Genomic DNA, 14412 nt, shown 5'->3' with positions numbered 1-14412 from the left:
TCCTATGGTAAGAATTTGTCCACTTTGGGAAGAAACCGCCAAACTTTTTTTCTCAAGCGGAGGTTCCATGCTGCATTCCCACCAGCTACGGCTGAGAGTGCCTGGAGTCCCTGTCCTCCACAGCCGGGCCAGCATTCGGCGCCGGCTGGGGCCTGGGCCAAGGAGGACCGACCCTAACGGAGAGGCAGGCGACGCCCAGCGGCTTTTCTCCCGGTGCTCCGATGCTCTTCTGCACACATTAAGGTCCCCCCCCACCCCACCCCCCCGTTCCCCGCCCCCATCGTTGCTTCTCAGGCCTGGCCCTGAGTTCCCGGACCCGCGCTTCTCGCCCTTGAGCCCGGCCTGGGAGGGCGCAGACCAGACAGGCCGTGGAGAGCAGAGCCCAGCGGAGCCCGCGCGCGGGGAGGCCGGGGCGGGTCCGCGGCCGTGGGAGGAGCGGCGGCCGTCGGGCGGGGCGCGCGGGCTGGTGGGCGGGGCTGCGTCCGTAGGAGGGACGAGCCGCTCGCTGACCCACCCGGCCCCGCCCTCGGCTGCCGGCCTTCCGTCCGCCCATCGGCGCTCCGCCCCGGGCGCCCGAGGCCACGGGGTCATGCGGGGGGCCCAGGCGAGCTGAGCCGAGCCTGCTCTTCAGGTCAGGGTGAGCCCCCGCGTCCGTCCTAACGCCGGTCTGGCCACTAGGGGTGAGTGTGCACCCCGCCGGGAGTGTGTGCTCCCCCCGCCCCACCCTGTGCGCGCCCCGCGCCCGCACGGACCGGCGGAAGTCGGAGTGAGCGCTCGGCCCAGGCTCCTGGGGGCGCCCCGGGCTGGGGCGGACTGGGCTCCGGCCGGGCTCTGCGTCAGCGGAGCGGCCCCGGCGTCTTGGGCCCCGCGGGTGGTAGGGTCTGGCGGAGCCGAAGAGGAGGCAGGGGCTTGGAGGACGCTGCGCGCCCTGGCCGCGTGGGAACCGAGGCCCGCGGAGGGAGGCAGCGGGAGCGGGCCACCGAAACTCCAGCTCCGGGATCTTTCTCCGACCTCGGGCGGACCCCCGCCGGGCTGCCTGGGTCCCTGGATCGCTGTGACCCGGGCCCGCCCAGCGCTTTAGCCCTTCCCCGAGCGTCACCCTCAGGGGCGGGGCGTGTTGCCCTTCCTCCCCGCCGCCAGTCCCTTCACCCGGGAGATCCCGAGGCTGCGTGCGGCGGCCAGAGTGACTTGTCGCGTTGCTGAGCCAGTGAGGGCTGGAGCGGCCCCGCGGCCCCTGCAGGGACCGGGCCTCGCCTCCCGGAGGAAAGCGCTGCTGCACCCCACCCGCCGCCCGGGAATCGCGGCCGTGTGCGGGCTGTGCGGGCTCCGGGGCCTCGGGGTTGCTCTCTGGGATGCTTCTCCAAGTCCTGCCCAAACGCCCGGCTCTCGCGCTGTCGCCCCACTCCGGGGGTCTCTTCTCCCCGTCGTGGGAGGAGTTTTGAGGGAGACCCGAGAGCCCAGGCTGGCACAGCTGCAGGCTCAGCTGAGCGTTGAGCTCGTGAGGGCTGGCGCCTGGGGTCCACATTCCCCTGGCAGGCCACGGCGGTGGGGTTGGGGGGAGTGGGGAGGGGAGGAGGGGGCAGGCCCACCAGGATGGGCCCTGCCTCTGAGTAGGGAACTTCTTTGCAGGTGTTCCCGCAGGACACAGGCTCTGAGAGAGGAGGGCTGATCGGCTCAGCACACCCACCCTCCGCAGGTGCCTAGAGGGGGCGGCACCCGCCATGCGCTGCCGCAGACTGGCCCTGGGCCTGGGCCTGGGCCTCTGCCTGCTGGTGGGCACGGCCCTCTGCGCTCTGTGGTGAGCATGCCCAGGGCGCCCTCCAGCCCCACCTCAGACTCCTCTCTTGGCATCTCAGCCCCCAAACCTGACCCGTTCAGGGCATGCCCACCTCTCCCGGCACAGCTGTCCCCCAACCCCAGGAAGACCCAACGAGGCTTCTAGATTTTGCCTGGGACTGGCCTCCTGGCCTTAGCACGTGCTCTTCCCTCTGCCTCGCTGTCCTAGCCCCGTTGACCAGGAACTCCTGGTGATGCTCCCAGTTCGCCTATGCGTTCCTGGGCTGCCCCTCACCACACCGGCCTCCCTCGTGTGTGCGGGGCTGGAGTCAAGAACACCCCTGCCCCAGGGATGAATGACTTCAGGGGTGACTAGTGCCTGCATGCTGGACGACCAGGAGGCCTTGTCCCCCGCGGTCAGCCAGACCCAGGCGCCATGGGGGCCGCAGATGCTCCCCGGGGCTTTTGCTCCCCCCACCAGTGTGCACCAAGGGGGTTCCAGCCTCTGGGCCCTCGAATCAGCGGTGGTTTTCCTTCCCAGGGTATATGCCGACGACTGGCTGCCGTTCTCCTATGTCCCCTATTACCTCCCCTGCCCAGAGATCTTGTAAGTACGGGGCTGGGAGAACCGGGGGCCCGGAGGGCTGCACGGAGTGGGGGGATGGGGGTTTTTAAGGCCACTCTGTCTGCAGGGTCTTGGGTCCTAAGCTCACAATCAGTGTGATGAGTGTTTGGTAAAATATGGGCTGCCCTGTTTCAGTGTCTGTCCCTGCAACACCCGCTCCACAGCCCGGCCTTACTTGCCGCATCTTCAAGATGGGATGGTCCAGGTGCCCCTCACGGCTCCTGGGGTCACGGAGTGCCAAGGTGCCTGAGTAGCCTGGGGTGGCACCGGCCTCCGAGTGGGCACTCAGGAAACAAGTGCTTTGAGGACTTGACCATTTTGCTCAGCTCTGTTCTCTGTGGACTCAGGGAGCAAATTAACATGTGACCGAAGTCTGGCGCCCGTCACAGACACCTGACTCTGACAGCTCACAGTGCAGAAGTGGGTTGGGACAGAGTCCCGGGGGCATCCGGCCCCCGCCTTGTGTTCCATGACAACTAAAGGGAAGTTTAAAATCTGAGCACAGACTATTGAGGAACAAGGCGTGCTTTATTATCATGAAAACATGAATATTGCATAAAGTAAAACCAATAAGCACATGTCCTCAGGTGAAGATTAAAAACATTTTAAGCACGGAATATAGTAAATTAGGACGCTGGAAAGCAGCCCTGGTGGGTCCCACTGACCTGAATTTTGCTCCCGCTTCAAAGTTCGCTGTGGCGTGTTGCTTGCCGTGCTTTCTAAAGGAACAGATTGGCATCTAGTTGGTTCTGAAGGCAGAAAGGCTCCTTGCCGGTGAAAATGGTTGTGGCCTCAGATGACAACCGGTGGAACGGGAGTGGTAAACGGAACCTCCCAGCAAAGGGAAGCCCGCGCCGGCCTCACACGTGAACTTCACCAAACATTCACAGGACGACACGCCTTAAACCAGCCCAACAAAATCAAGAGGAAACACTCCCACGCTCACCTTACGAGGCCAGCATAGTCCTAATTCCAAACCAGAGAGAGACACAACAAAGAAAGAGAAGTACAGGTCTATAGCCCCGATAAACATAGCTGCAAAAATTCTAAACAAAATAGTCGCAAACCGGATCCGGCGCTATATTAAAAAGATCATACATCATGCCCAAGTGGGATTTACTGCGGGATGCAAGGGGGGTACAGTATTAAAAACAGGAACGTTGTGATTGTAATGTTTTCGCGATTTTGTCCTGTTTCCCGGAAGTGGCTTTATTTTCCGGCCTGTGCTCATCCTCTCTGGGGTCCCCGCCCGTTCATTCCACGGGGGCCGGGTTCCCGGTTCCCCAGTGTGCTGCACGAGTTCGGAATGAGCAGCCTTGGATATAAAGCCTTTGCCGTATTCAAGGTCCTTTTGTTTGATGTGTTCCCTTCCTGGGCCAGAGGACATGGAGAGGTTCTTGTTTTAATATATTTTATTGATTTATTTTACAGAGAGGAAGGAAGAGGGATAGAGAGTTAGAAACACCGATGAGAGAGAAACATCGATCAGCTGCCTCCTGCACACCCCCTACTGGGGATGTGCCTGCAACCAAGGTACCTGCCCTTGACGGGAATCGAACCCGGGACCCTTCAGTCCGCAGGCCGATGCTCTATACACTGAGCCAAACCGGTCAGGGCGGGAGAGGTTCTTTTTGTTGTTGTTACTCCTCACCTGAGGATATTTTTCCATTGATTAATTTAGAGACAGTGGAAGGGAGGGGGAGATACAGAGAGAGAGAGAAACATCGATGTGAGAGAGACATCGTTTGGTTGCCTCCTGCATGTGCCCTCACCAGCGCCAGGGATCAAGCTTGCAATCGAGGTACCTGCTCTTGCCAGAATCGAACCTGGGACCCTTCAGTCCGACACTCTATCCACTGAGCCACACTGGATATGGCCAGGGCACACCCCACACCCCCTGACACTGCCCCTGGGCCCCTACTGGCAGGACCAGGAGCTAGAAAAACTAAGACCAGCCCTCCCCACAGCTCCCCATGGATGGCTCCCAGGCCTCTTTCCCACAGGCCTCCATGGGTCCCCTTTCCGCTCCCAGCACCACCCCCCTTTGGCCCGCCTGCGGTCCCGTCATCACCCTTGGCCGAGCATTTTTGCTACGTTTTTTTCTTTCTCTGGTTTGTCCATCTTTGGGTTTTACCGAGTTATTTTTCTGGACACCAACCACCCTGGACAGATGCTTCTGTCGCAGCCCAGCCCCTGCAGAGCGGGCAGAGCCGTGGGGAAGGTTCCGGATTGTGCCTGCCCCGTGGGTGCTGGGTTAGCCTCAGCTGCAATCTGCCACCGCCTGGCACTGACGGCTCTCTCGCCTCTGCCCACAGCAACATGAAGCTGCAGTTCCGGGGGGAGAAGCCGTTCCAGCCCGTGGCACGGTAAGCAGACTGTCCTCCCCGCTCTGTGGCCCGGGGGGTGGGGGTGGGGGGCGCCTCCCTCACCACTGGCCCTTCTCGGTCGCAGGTCGCAGTACCCTCAGCCGAAGCTGCTGGAGCAGAGGTGGGTGCAGCCTGGAGACCCGCGATGAAAGGGGGAGGCGCTTTGTAGTTACCACCGTCCCCCTCTTCCACCTGGGGATGCTGAGGCCCGGAGACAGGGACGAAGCCGCCCAGGGTTCCACGGCGTGGGTGGCAGGGCCAAGGTGAGCCCGCGGTGCTCACGAGGAGGGACCACCCCACTGCCAGGCCCACAGAGCTGCTGACGCTCACGCCCTGGCTGGCGCCCATCGTGTCCGAGGGGACCTTCGACCCGGAGCTCCTGCAGCTCATCTACCAGCCGCTGAACCTGACCATCGGGCTCACGGTGTTCGCCGTCGGGAAGTGAGTCGGGGGCGGGTGGGGGAGGGGTGGTCCTCTCTGAGCCACGGGAGCTTCCAGTCTGGGGTGAGGCAAGGCCTGGAGCAGCAGCCCACGCAGCCTCCCTGAACCAGGTGCTGCGCAGGGGGCGGCAGAGAGGAGCGGGGGGCTGGCGGACAGGGCTTCCTGGAGGAAGGGGACGGGGCAGCCCCGGGGAGGGAACAGCAGAAGCCTGTGTCAGAGGCCCCGCACCCCTCTCCGCTTCTCCTGGACAGTCAGGCAGGCAGGAAGGAGTGGGAACCCCCTAGACCACCCCATAGAAGTGGGGGTCCATGTCCAGGCCACCAGCAGGTCCACAGACCCACGCTGAGCCGGCCCCGCCCCCAGGCCCCTCTCTTCCCCACCCTCTGCTGCCTGCTCTCTGGGTTTCTCCTATTCTCCTCTCTCCTCCCAGGTGGCTTTTCCTGTAAGAGCCACCACCTGGCAGCTTCCCTCTGGGTCCCTTGCTAGGACTTGTGAGAGAGGGACCGTGATGGGCCCCTATGGCCTGAAGTGCTGGCCAGATGGTGGGTGAGCCCTGGTCCAATCAGCTGTGGCCTGGAGCGGGGAGCCCCGTCGTTTCACCTGCCCTGGGCCCCCGGCACCACTCGCCTTCCCTTGAAGCAGCCACTGCCCTGCTTGGTCCCTTTCCCCTCTCCGTGACGCAGCGTCTCTGCCTGTACAGTGGGTGACGGTGGAATCCCTCAGACCCGCTGGCACTGAGAAAGTGCTCGGTAAGAGGTGGGCTTGTGATGTGACCGTCAGCGCCACTCAATCATTCTGCAGAGGCAGGTGCTATGATGGTGGCATTTGACAGACGAGGACTCCGAGGGTCAGAGTGAGTGACAGCTCACGGTGGGGAGCGGAGAGGTGCCAGCACGCGTGGGGGCCTGGGCAGGGCGCTGCCGGGCCACCGGGATGACAGGCTCTTGCGCCAGGTACACGGGCTTCGTCCAGCGCTTCCTGGAGTCGGCCGAGCAGTTCTTCATGCAGGGCCACCGGGTGCGTTACTACGTGTTCACCGATAAGCCCGCGGCCGTGCCCCGGGTCCCGCTGGGCCCCGGCCGCCTCCTCAGCGTCCTGCCCGTCCAGAAGCACTCCCGCTGGGAGGAGATCTCCACGCGCCGCATGGAGACCATCAGCCAGCACATCGCCCAGCGGGCGCACCGGGAGGTGGACTACCTCTTCTGCGTGGACGTGGACATGGTGTTCCGGAACCCCTGGGGCCCGGAGACCTTGGGAGACCTGGTGGCCGCCATCCACCCCGGCTACTACGCCGCGTCCCGCCAGCACTTCCCCTACGAGCGCAGGCATGTTTCCACCGCCTTTGTGGCCGACGGCGAGGGGGACTTCTATTATGGCGGGGCGGTCTTTGGGGGACGGGTGGACAGGGTGTACGAGTTCACGAGGGGCTGCCACATGGCCATCTTGGCGGACAAGGCCAACGGCATCATGGCGGCCTGGCAGGAGGAGAGCCACCTGAACCGCCGCTTCATCTCGCACAAGCCCACCAAGGTGCTGTCCCCCGAGTACCTCTGGGACGACAGGAAGCCCCAGCCTCCCAGCCTGAAGCTGATCCGCTTCTCGACGCTGGACAAGAACACCCGCTGGCTGCGGAGCTGATGGTAGAGTCGGGGCTGCCGTGGACGGGGACTCAGTGGAGCACCCAGCAGCCCCAGGGAGCACCTAGCTCACCCCAGAGGAGCACCCAGCTCACCCCAGGGAGCACCCAGCAGCCCCAGGGAGCACCTAGCTTACTCCAGAGGAGCACCCAGCAGCCCCAGGGAGCACCCAGCTTACTCCAGAGGAGCACCCAGCAGCCCCAGGGAGCATCTAGCTCACCCCAGAGGAGCACCCAGCTCACCCCAGGGGAGCACCCAGCAGCCCCAGGGAGCACCCAGCAGCCCCAGGGAGCACCCAGCTCACCCCAGGGAAGCATCTAGCTCACCCCAGAGGAGCACCCCGCAGCCCCAGGGAGCACCCAGCTCACCCCAGGGGAGCACCCAGCAGCCCCAGGGAGCACCCAACTCGCCTCAGGGGTGCACCCAACTTGCCCCAGAGGAGCACCCAGCTCGCCCGTCAGTGCCTCACTTCCCACGCCTTAGCTGAGACCTGCCCTGCCCGGCCTGCCTCCCTGTCAGGAAAATCCAACGGGAAAGACGGGAAGGGCCTTTATACACCATAAAGGGCTGTGCCCACATGAGAACCCAAACCTCGAATGTCGCCTAAGAGGGGGACAGGGAGGGGAGACTAGTGGTGAAGAGGGCAGGCCCAGAGGCTCCCACAGACGTGCCTTCGGCGGCTCTGCGGCCTGCCCTGCTCAGCGCCTGCGTTCCCACCCCTGCCCCCTTTTGCTGCCTGTTGCCCTTCGAGCTCACTTCTCACTGCTGGTTGTGAAGGGCACCCAGGTCCCCTTTTCCCCGGCCGCAGGGCTCCCGGCACTGCGATGTCCCCCAGCCAGTCCTCACTCAGGACCCCGTCTGGTTTCCAGTCCAGCTGCATAAAGGTGGAGCCTGCTGGGCCCTAACCAGGGCTTCCCACTTGTGCATCTGAGAGCACCTTTGTCGCGGAGAGGAGAGGTGGAGAGCAGGAAGGGGTGCGCTCTAGCCACATCCGGATGGGCACCCACCCTGGAGAAGCTGGGTGCCAGCCCAGAGCCCACTCCTCCTGCAGCACGCGGTCTGGCTGGTGATCACCAGGGTCGGGCAGACCGAGGGACCAGTATGAGGAGAAAGCTTGGGCTGGCGAGGCCCTGGGGTGCTTCCGAGGCAAAGGGACAGGGTGGGCCCGTGGCCCGTGTGTCCCCCGGGAGGCAGGTCTGAAGCAGGGCTGTGGAAGGAGCAGGCCCTGCCCACTGCGGGCCCGAACCCCGGCCAGTCTGACCCCAGCGGCTGTGCTTGCCCCGGAGCCCGTGCACAGCCTTGATTTTGTAATCTGTCCCTCGCTTACAGTGCGTCTGCCACTTGAAAACTTCAGAACCACCGGCCAGTGTGGCTCAGTGGTTGAGCATTGACCTATGAACCAGGCAGTCACGGTTTGATTCCTGGTCAGGGCTCATGCCGGGCTGTGGGCTCGATCCCCAGTAGGGGCGTGCAGGAGGCAGCCGATCAGTGATTCTAGCTCATCATTGATATTTCTCTCTCTCTCCCTTTGTCTCTGAAATCAATAAAAATATATATTAAAATTTTTAAAAATAAACTTCAGAAACCCCAAACTGATCTGTCCTGGCAAGATTGGTACCTGCAGTTCAGATCTGAGCCTGTCAGAAGGGCTGCTGGGCTGTCTCCAGGCCCTCCGGCTCCCCACTGGGTCAGGCTGGGCCTCAACCCACCCCCTCAACCTTCCCATCCGTGGAGCACCCCGGCCCCCGGCCCTCAGCTCCTTTGGGGGGAGAGCCTGGCCCCTGGTTAGGTCCCAGGAGTTGGGTTCTGTCACTGGTATCTCAGGGCCATGCCCTGGGATGGGGACCAGGGTCAGCCAGTCCCCAGGGGCGTGAGACCCGGCTGGGAAGACTCCAGGTCTGAGGGGCACCGGGCCCAAACTGAGCTGGGAGTGGGGCTGGCTCAGGGCCACCTCCTCCCGGCCCTTCCCTGGCCAGGGAGCCCCAACAGAAGACAAGGTCAGCCCAGGCTCAGGGCTGCAAAGAGCAATGATTCTGACCGGCCCCCCACCTCTTCACAGCTGGAGTTGGTCATGAAGAGCTGAGAGGTCCTAAGTACTGGGGCCACCGCTCTCTCTTAAGTGGGTGAAAGCACTGAGGGTCCAGGGGGCTCCCCAATAACAGTAACTACCCCCAGCACTGGCCCATCTGGGGTGGAGCTCTCTCCCCCACAGCCGCGCAGCCCTCTCACTCCAGCCAGGGCGCCGCAGCGACAAGATGGACCACCGTCTGGGGTCCTGCCAGGAAGAAAGCGGAGGGGTTCAAGGAAAGGTAGAAGGGGCGGCCTCACCTGGCTGCCTCCTCGTGTCCATTCCCATTCCAGGTCCCCTGGACCAGCCATCCACCCAACTACCTCTGCAGGTGGCAAATGGGGACCAGGACGACAGGATGGGGGTGTCCCCTGCGATGACTCCCGTGTCCTCAGGTCTCCATGACCCCCGGGCCCAACACCGGCGGACTCGGCCCGGTTGGGTTTGGGGTGGTCGGAGGCCTTAAGGGGGCGCAGGGAGCACGCGGCGGGCTGCGAGGGCGGGAGGCGCGGGACCGCCGAGCGGAGTCCCGGGTGCGCGGCGCGCGCGGCGAGGCGGGGCTCCTGGGTGCGCGCGCCCGCGGCGGATCGCAGGCCCCGCGGCGCCCGAGTCCACCGGCCCGAGGGAGGCTGTGCGCGCGCCCGAGCTCGCGCGGGCCCGCCCCTCACACCTGCGGCGAGCGGGGCGGGGCCTGGCTGACCCCGCCCACCCGGCGGCGGCCCGGAGCCGGGCGGAACCGTGCGGCGGGGCCCGAGCGGCCGGCGGGCGGCGCAGACAATGGGAGCGGCGCTGGCGGCGGCGGCGGCGGCTCCCCGGGCGCGGCGGGGACGGGAGGCCGCGCCATGAGCCTCGCCGCCGGGCGCCCCCCTGTGCGGCGCGCGGGCCGAGGCGAGCGGCCTCTGCGAGTCCCGGGCCCCACCCCGGGGCCGGCGATGCGCTGCCAGGGCTGAGGATGATGGTAGATTGCCAGGTGAGTGCCACGCCCGGCCTGGCCACCCTCCCCGGCGCGTCGCGGGTGGAGGGAGGACCGCGTGTCCCCCGCCACACCCCATCCGGCGGGGAGGGAGCGCGGCACTGCGTTCACGCTCCGCGCGCGCTTACGCAGTTCCGCGTTCAACCCCTCCTGGTACAATAGGGAAACTGAGGCCAGGAGAGAGGCAGGGACTGGCCCGGAGCTCACGCGGTGGGCAGGATCCACAGGCGCAGGGAGGGTTCCAGCCTCCTAGGCCAGCCTCAGTTCTCCCGTGGGGTTTCCTTTGGGAATGAGAACCCCTAAGATCCCGGGGGAACCCTGTTCACCACTCCCCTGTGGGGCCCTTCCTCCAGGCATCCCCACGTGGGCACAGGCACACGTACACACAGTGACTTACTTCCCAGGTGGGGCCACGGAGTGTGTTCAGAGGAGGGCGCAGGTGGCAGGGGAGAGGAGGCTGGAGGCAGCCCCGCCATCAGGCAGGAGCCTCTGGTCTCCTAGCATCACGCCTGGGGCCCATACATGAGGAGGGGAGAGATGCAGGCTGATGGCCAGGGGTCCCAAAGGTGCCCAGGGCCTGCCTGGGCTGGGCCATGGAGAGGGCAGCAGGGAGAGGACTTGGAGCCCTTCGTCCTCCATTCAGGGCTCCTGGAACTAGAAGGAGACCCCCTCTCTACTATGGGGGGGCTACAGGAGAAAAGGCCTTAGTCTCTTTCTCTATAAGTTGGGGTGCACAGAGGGTGCCCTAGAAGAGCCTGTTGCCCCTGGCTCTCCATCGGTGACCCCTGTGCTCCGCGTCCGTGGAAAATGCTTTCTACTCCCGTGAGGTCCTCTGTGCAGCCTGGGGGTTGAGGGGCCTGGGGCCTGGGTAGCAGAACATGGCCGAGCACTGGGCTGTTCCTCTGGGGACCAAGGACCAGGCCATCCTTGCAGGAGCCGTGGGGTCTTCATTTGGAAGTGGGTCCGGAGTTACTGCCCTGGCTGGGGTGAGGCGGCCTCGTGAATGAACTAGACACCAGGACGGTGGGCGGAAAGAGGGGAGCGAGAGAGGGTCCTGGGGTCCCCGGCATTGCTCCTGGAGCTCGCAGGTCCTGTCCCTCAGCCCTCCGGTGACAGGGAGAGCAGCTGCCTTGACTACGTCCAAACAAAGGTGTGTGTTTTGTTTTCTGGTTTCCTTGCCTGGGGCTGCAGGGCCGGGGATGACCACCAGGGGGCGGGCTGTGCACACTGTGCTCAATGGAGCCACCGGAGCAGGGAAGGGACACCCAGGGGTCATTCTGGGCATCCGGCTGCCTCGGACACAGCGTGCACCTTTTATTATTGGTGTCCATGTCCAGTGTGAGCTGCTCAGAGGCTGGAGGGGCTCTGAGGCCCTCTCATTATCCAGTTTCTGCGCCCCCAGCCCTCACCCCAGGAGCAGGAGCCCCATGGAAGGGCAGAGGGACAAAAGCACAAGAGCAAGTCCTTGTGGGAGAGAAGAGCAGTGCTGCGGGGGCAGGAAGCAGGTGCCGAGGGAGGGCGGGACCCTAGGTGGGCCTAACGGCCTCCAGGGTGACATTTATGCTGTGACCCCCAGGACGAGAGGAGCCCGCCCTGCACAGGTCTGGGAACAGTGTGTAGCTGGGGGGTAGGGGGGCTCACGGTGCAGAGACTCTGAGAAGCTGCCCTGTGGTCAGGGCTGGTTAGAGGAGGTGCAATGCTGAGGATGATGTGGGGGGGCGGGGGGGAGCAGAGGTGGGCTCAGTGGGGCTGCTTTAACAAAGTACCACAAACGGGGTGGCTCAAAACAGAAGTGCCCGGCTGGTGCGGCTCAGTGGTTGAGCGTCGACCTATGAACCAGGAGGTCACAGTTCGATTCCTGGTCAGGGCACAGGCCCGGGTTGCAGGCTCGATCCCCAGTGTGGGAGGTGCCGGAGGCTCGATCGATGATTCTCTCTCATCACTGATGTTTCTATCTCTCTCTCTCCCTCTCCTTCCTCTCTGAAATTAATTGCAAAAAAGAAAAAAACCAGAAGTTTCTTCTCTCTCAGTTCTGGAGCCAGAAACCCAGCGTCAGGGTGTGAGCAGCCTCTCGCCTCCCCGCTTCCTCCACCACTAGGGTGGTGGCCGGCTCCCTAGTGTCCTTGCCTTTGGAGCCGTCGCTCCGGACTCTGCTTCTGCCTGCGCATGGCCTCTGGGTCTCTGCCCAGTTCCCCCTCGTCCTCTGAGGGCATCAGTCACTTGCCTTTGGTGAGGACCCACCCGCATCCAGTGTGACCTCATCTTAACTTGGTTGTACCTGCCAAGACCCTATTTCTAAATAAAGTCTTATTCCCAGGTGCCCGGGGTTAGTTAGGGTCCATATCTTTGGGGAGTAGGAGGCGAGGCACAGTCCCACCCACATCGGGGACATGAGTGACTCTCTCCTGCAGGCCAGGTACCCGGGCCCAGCTGCAGGAGGAGCGCTGGGGTCTGAGGCGTCTCTGGCATCTGCCGGCAGCTCGGGCTGCGGGTGTAAGTGGAGCCTGGGGTGAGCTGGGGGTGAGCTGGGGGACAGCTCGCTCCCCTGCCCCGCAAGCCTGGAGCAGCGCCAGCAGGTGGCGCTGTGACCCGGGGGCCACCCCAGCGTGGCTGTGAGCGGCTGCAGCCCGCATCGTAGACAAAGGTCTCACCTTCCAGTTTCTAGGAGACGACACTCAACTGTAAACAGACCGGAGCACAGTCATTTCAGGGGTGACATACTCCCGAGGAGGTCAGACGAGGCGGGGCAGGGGTAGTGCCGGCAGCGGCGGCGACGCGGATGGGCAGCCAGGGGTCCGCGGGATGGCCTCCTGCACCTGCAGGCTGAGCCGGCCCTCCCAGAGGGTCCCGGGTCCTGCAGCCCTGGCTCCACCTGCGCTTTCCAGGCAGCTCTCCTGTTACCGCGGGGCGGGCGGGGCGGGTCCCGGGTCTGGGGCGCTCGGAAGGCAGCGTGGGAATGGGTGGGCTGTGGGGCAGGTCGAGGCTGGAGGGATCCCTTCCCCAGAGACCTGCCCCTCAGTGGGGCGGTGCTGCTTGACTCCCCCTTTCACGGGGTGGGGTTCCACCCTGTCCTGTACCAGAGCGGGGGCTCCCGTGGACATCATTGAGGGGGCAAAGTCCTGGAGTGGAGGCCATCTCTTACTGAGACCCTGGGCGCTGCTGACGCCACAGTCCCGATGCCACTGGCTGTTGACAGCAGGGCATTGGTTGGACAGAAACTTATCCGGCCGGGCAGATAGACTTATCCGAGGGGCAGAGCGCCTCGGCTCCTGTCTGAGGCCCGAGACCTGGAGCAGGGGTGTGGGGACCGGAACAGAACAACAGCGGTGCCTGGCGCCCAGCTGTGGGCCGCTCCCCGCCTCTCCTGTGCCCTGGGGGTGCCTGGGGGTGCAGTGCTTCACGGTGCCTGCGAGGCAGGTGCCAGCGCCATCCTCACGGGGGGGGGGGGGGGGCGGGGGGGGAAGCTGAGGCCCTGGAAGGCGAAGGGACTCCCGCTGCTAAGTAGTGGCAGGGCTGGTGGGCAAGTCCCTGGGGCAGACAAACCTGGCAGGGGTGGGCCTGGGTGCTGGGACCAGATTTCTTCCAATGACAGTGAGCGTCCAGCGGTCAGGGCCGGGCAGGCCCCGGTCAGGGCCGGGCAGGCCCGGAGGTGGCGGTTCGCAGTGGGCGTGGAGGCTAATGAGCCCTTCCGTGCTCTCCCCGCTAATGAAGGCCTTGGGCTCTGGGCGTGGCGTTTTCAGTGAGGGGGCAGGAGGTGGGCAGGTTCTGGGCTTTGAACCTCAAGGAGTCCTCTCTGCGGTCACAGCTGGCGGGGGCTCTCTGTGGGGGTGAGGGAAGGAGCATGAGCCTCAGAGCGTCCTCCCAGGGCAGCCACGCCAGAGAGAGGGCATCCCCCTAAAAAGGACAAGCCCCAGAAGGGAGAGTTTCCACGGCAACCCGGAGCAGTTGCTTAGCAACCACAGGACCCCAAAATACTTGCCTGCAGGAAGGCTCAGGGCTTGGGGCTTTCCGGTGGCCTGTGTGAGGACCTCAGCTACTCAGGGATGATCCACCCCCACTCAGCCCCTCCTCCCGCGGCCCCCGGGTGCTTCCTGGGGAAAACCCCAGCCTGCTCCTCACGCCTCATCGCCCCACTCTGCGCTAGCCACCTGGTACCAGGCCAGCCCCCTAGCAACAGAGGCTGTTTCCTGGATACCTGAGTGACAGGTGACAGTGATGGGGCCGGAGGTGGTTGGCTGCAAGAGGGAATTAAGATCCTAAAATATGGGAGTGCTGCCCCCCCACTCTGCTCCCTGAGTGGTGGGGGCATAATTAACCCAAATGAGGCTGCTCAGCCCTCCCCACCGAAGAGGGGGCAGAGTCCACCCTGGGGCGGGAGGGCAAACCGGTCCTCCCCGCCTCCTGGGACCCAGAATTGGTTCTCCTGGGAAGGCACCAGGGCCTCTTCCCTGGACACCACCTGAGACTCCAGGTGTGTCCACCTGACTGCACAGCTGGTCAGTGCGGAGGAAAGTGCCCTTGGCCAG

The 14412-nt window shown here is 64.4% G+C and overlaps 2 protein-coding genes across 5 annotated transcripts in view; both read left to right on the top strand.

The window, feature by feature from the left end:
- The first annotated feature begins 541 nt into the window (after positions 1-541).
- On the top strand, positions 542-8441 carry GBGT1 (globoside alpha-1,3-N-acetylgalactosaminyltransferase 1 (FORS blood group)). Of its 4 annotated transcripts, XR_009447759.1 has the most exons (8): positions 549-680; positions 1630-1798; positions 2318-2383; positions 4717-4767; positions 4853-4888; positions 5074-5208; positions 6162-6909; positions 6973-8441. XR_009447759.1 is itself a non-coding variant. In XM_059658428.1 (7 exons), exons 2-7 carry the CDS (start codon positions 1722-1724, stop codon positions 6844-6846), a joined length of 1050 nt encoding a protein of 349 aa, XP_059514411.1. In that variant the 5' UTR covers positions 542-637; positions 1630-1721; the 3' UTR covers positions 6847-8441. The 4 variants fall into 4 exon arrangements, 3 of the variants coding, with proteins under 3 accessions (XP_059514411.1, XP_059514410.1, XP_059514412.1); XM_059658428.1 differs by having other exon boundaries at positions 542-637; positions 6162-8441; XM_059658427.1 differs by having other exon boundaries at positions 6162-8441.
- A 1307-nt stretch (positions 8442-9748) lies between these two features.
- RALGDS (ral guanine nucleotide dissociation stimulator) overlaps positions 9749-14412 on the top strand; it is a 38551-nt gene continuing 33887 nt past the window's right edge. Inside the window, exon 1 of the mRNA XM_059658424.1 lies at positions 9749-9883. Within this exon, the coding sequence (XP_059514407.1) occupies positions 9866-9883 (18 nt within the window). The 5' untranslated portion in view covers positions 9749-9865. The remainder of the gene's footprint in view (positions 9884-14412) is intronic.

Source organism: Myotis daubentonii, chromosome 11 (assembly GCF_963259705.1).
Source record: "Myotis daubentonii chromosome 11, mMyoDau2.1, whole genome shotgun sequence".
Taxonomy (NCBI): Eukaryota; Metazoa; Chordata; class Mammalia; order Chiroptera; family Vespertilionidae; genus Myotis; species Myotis daubentonii.
The sequence above is the reverse complement of the archived record's forward strand: the minus strand, read 5'-3'. Positions and strand labels throughout refer to the sequence as shown.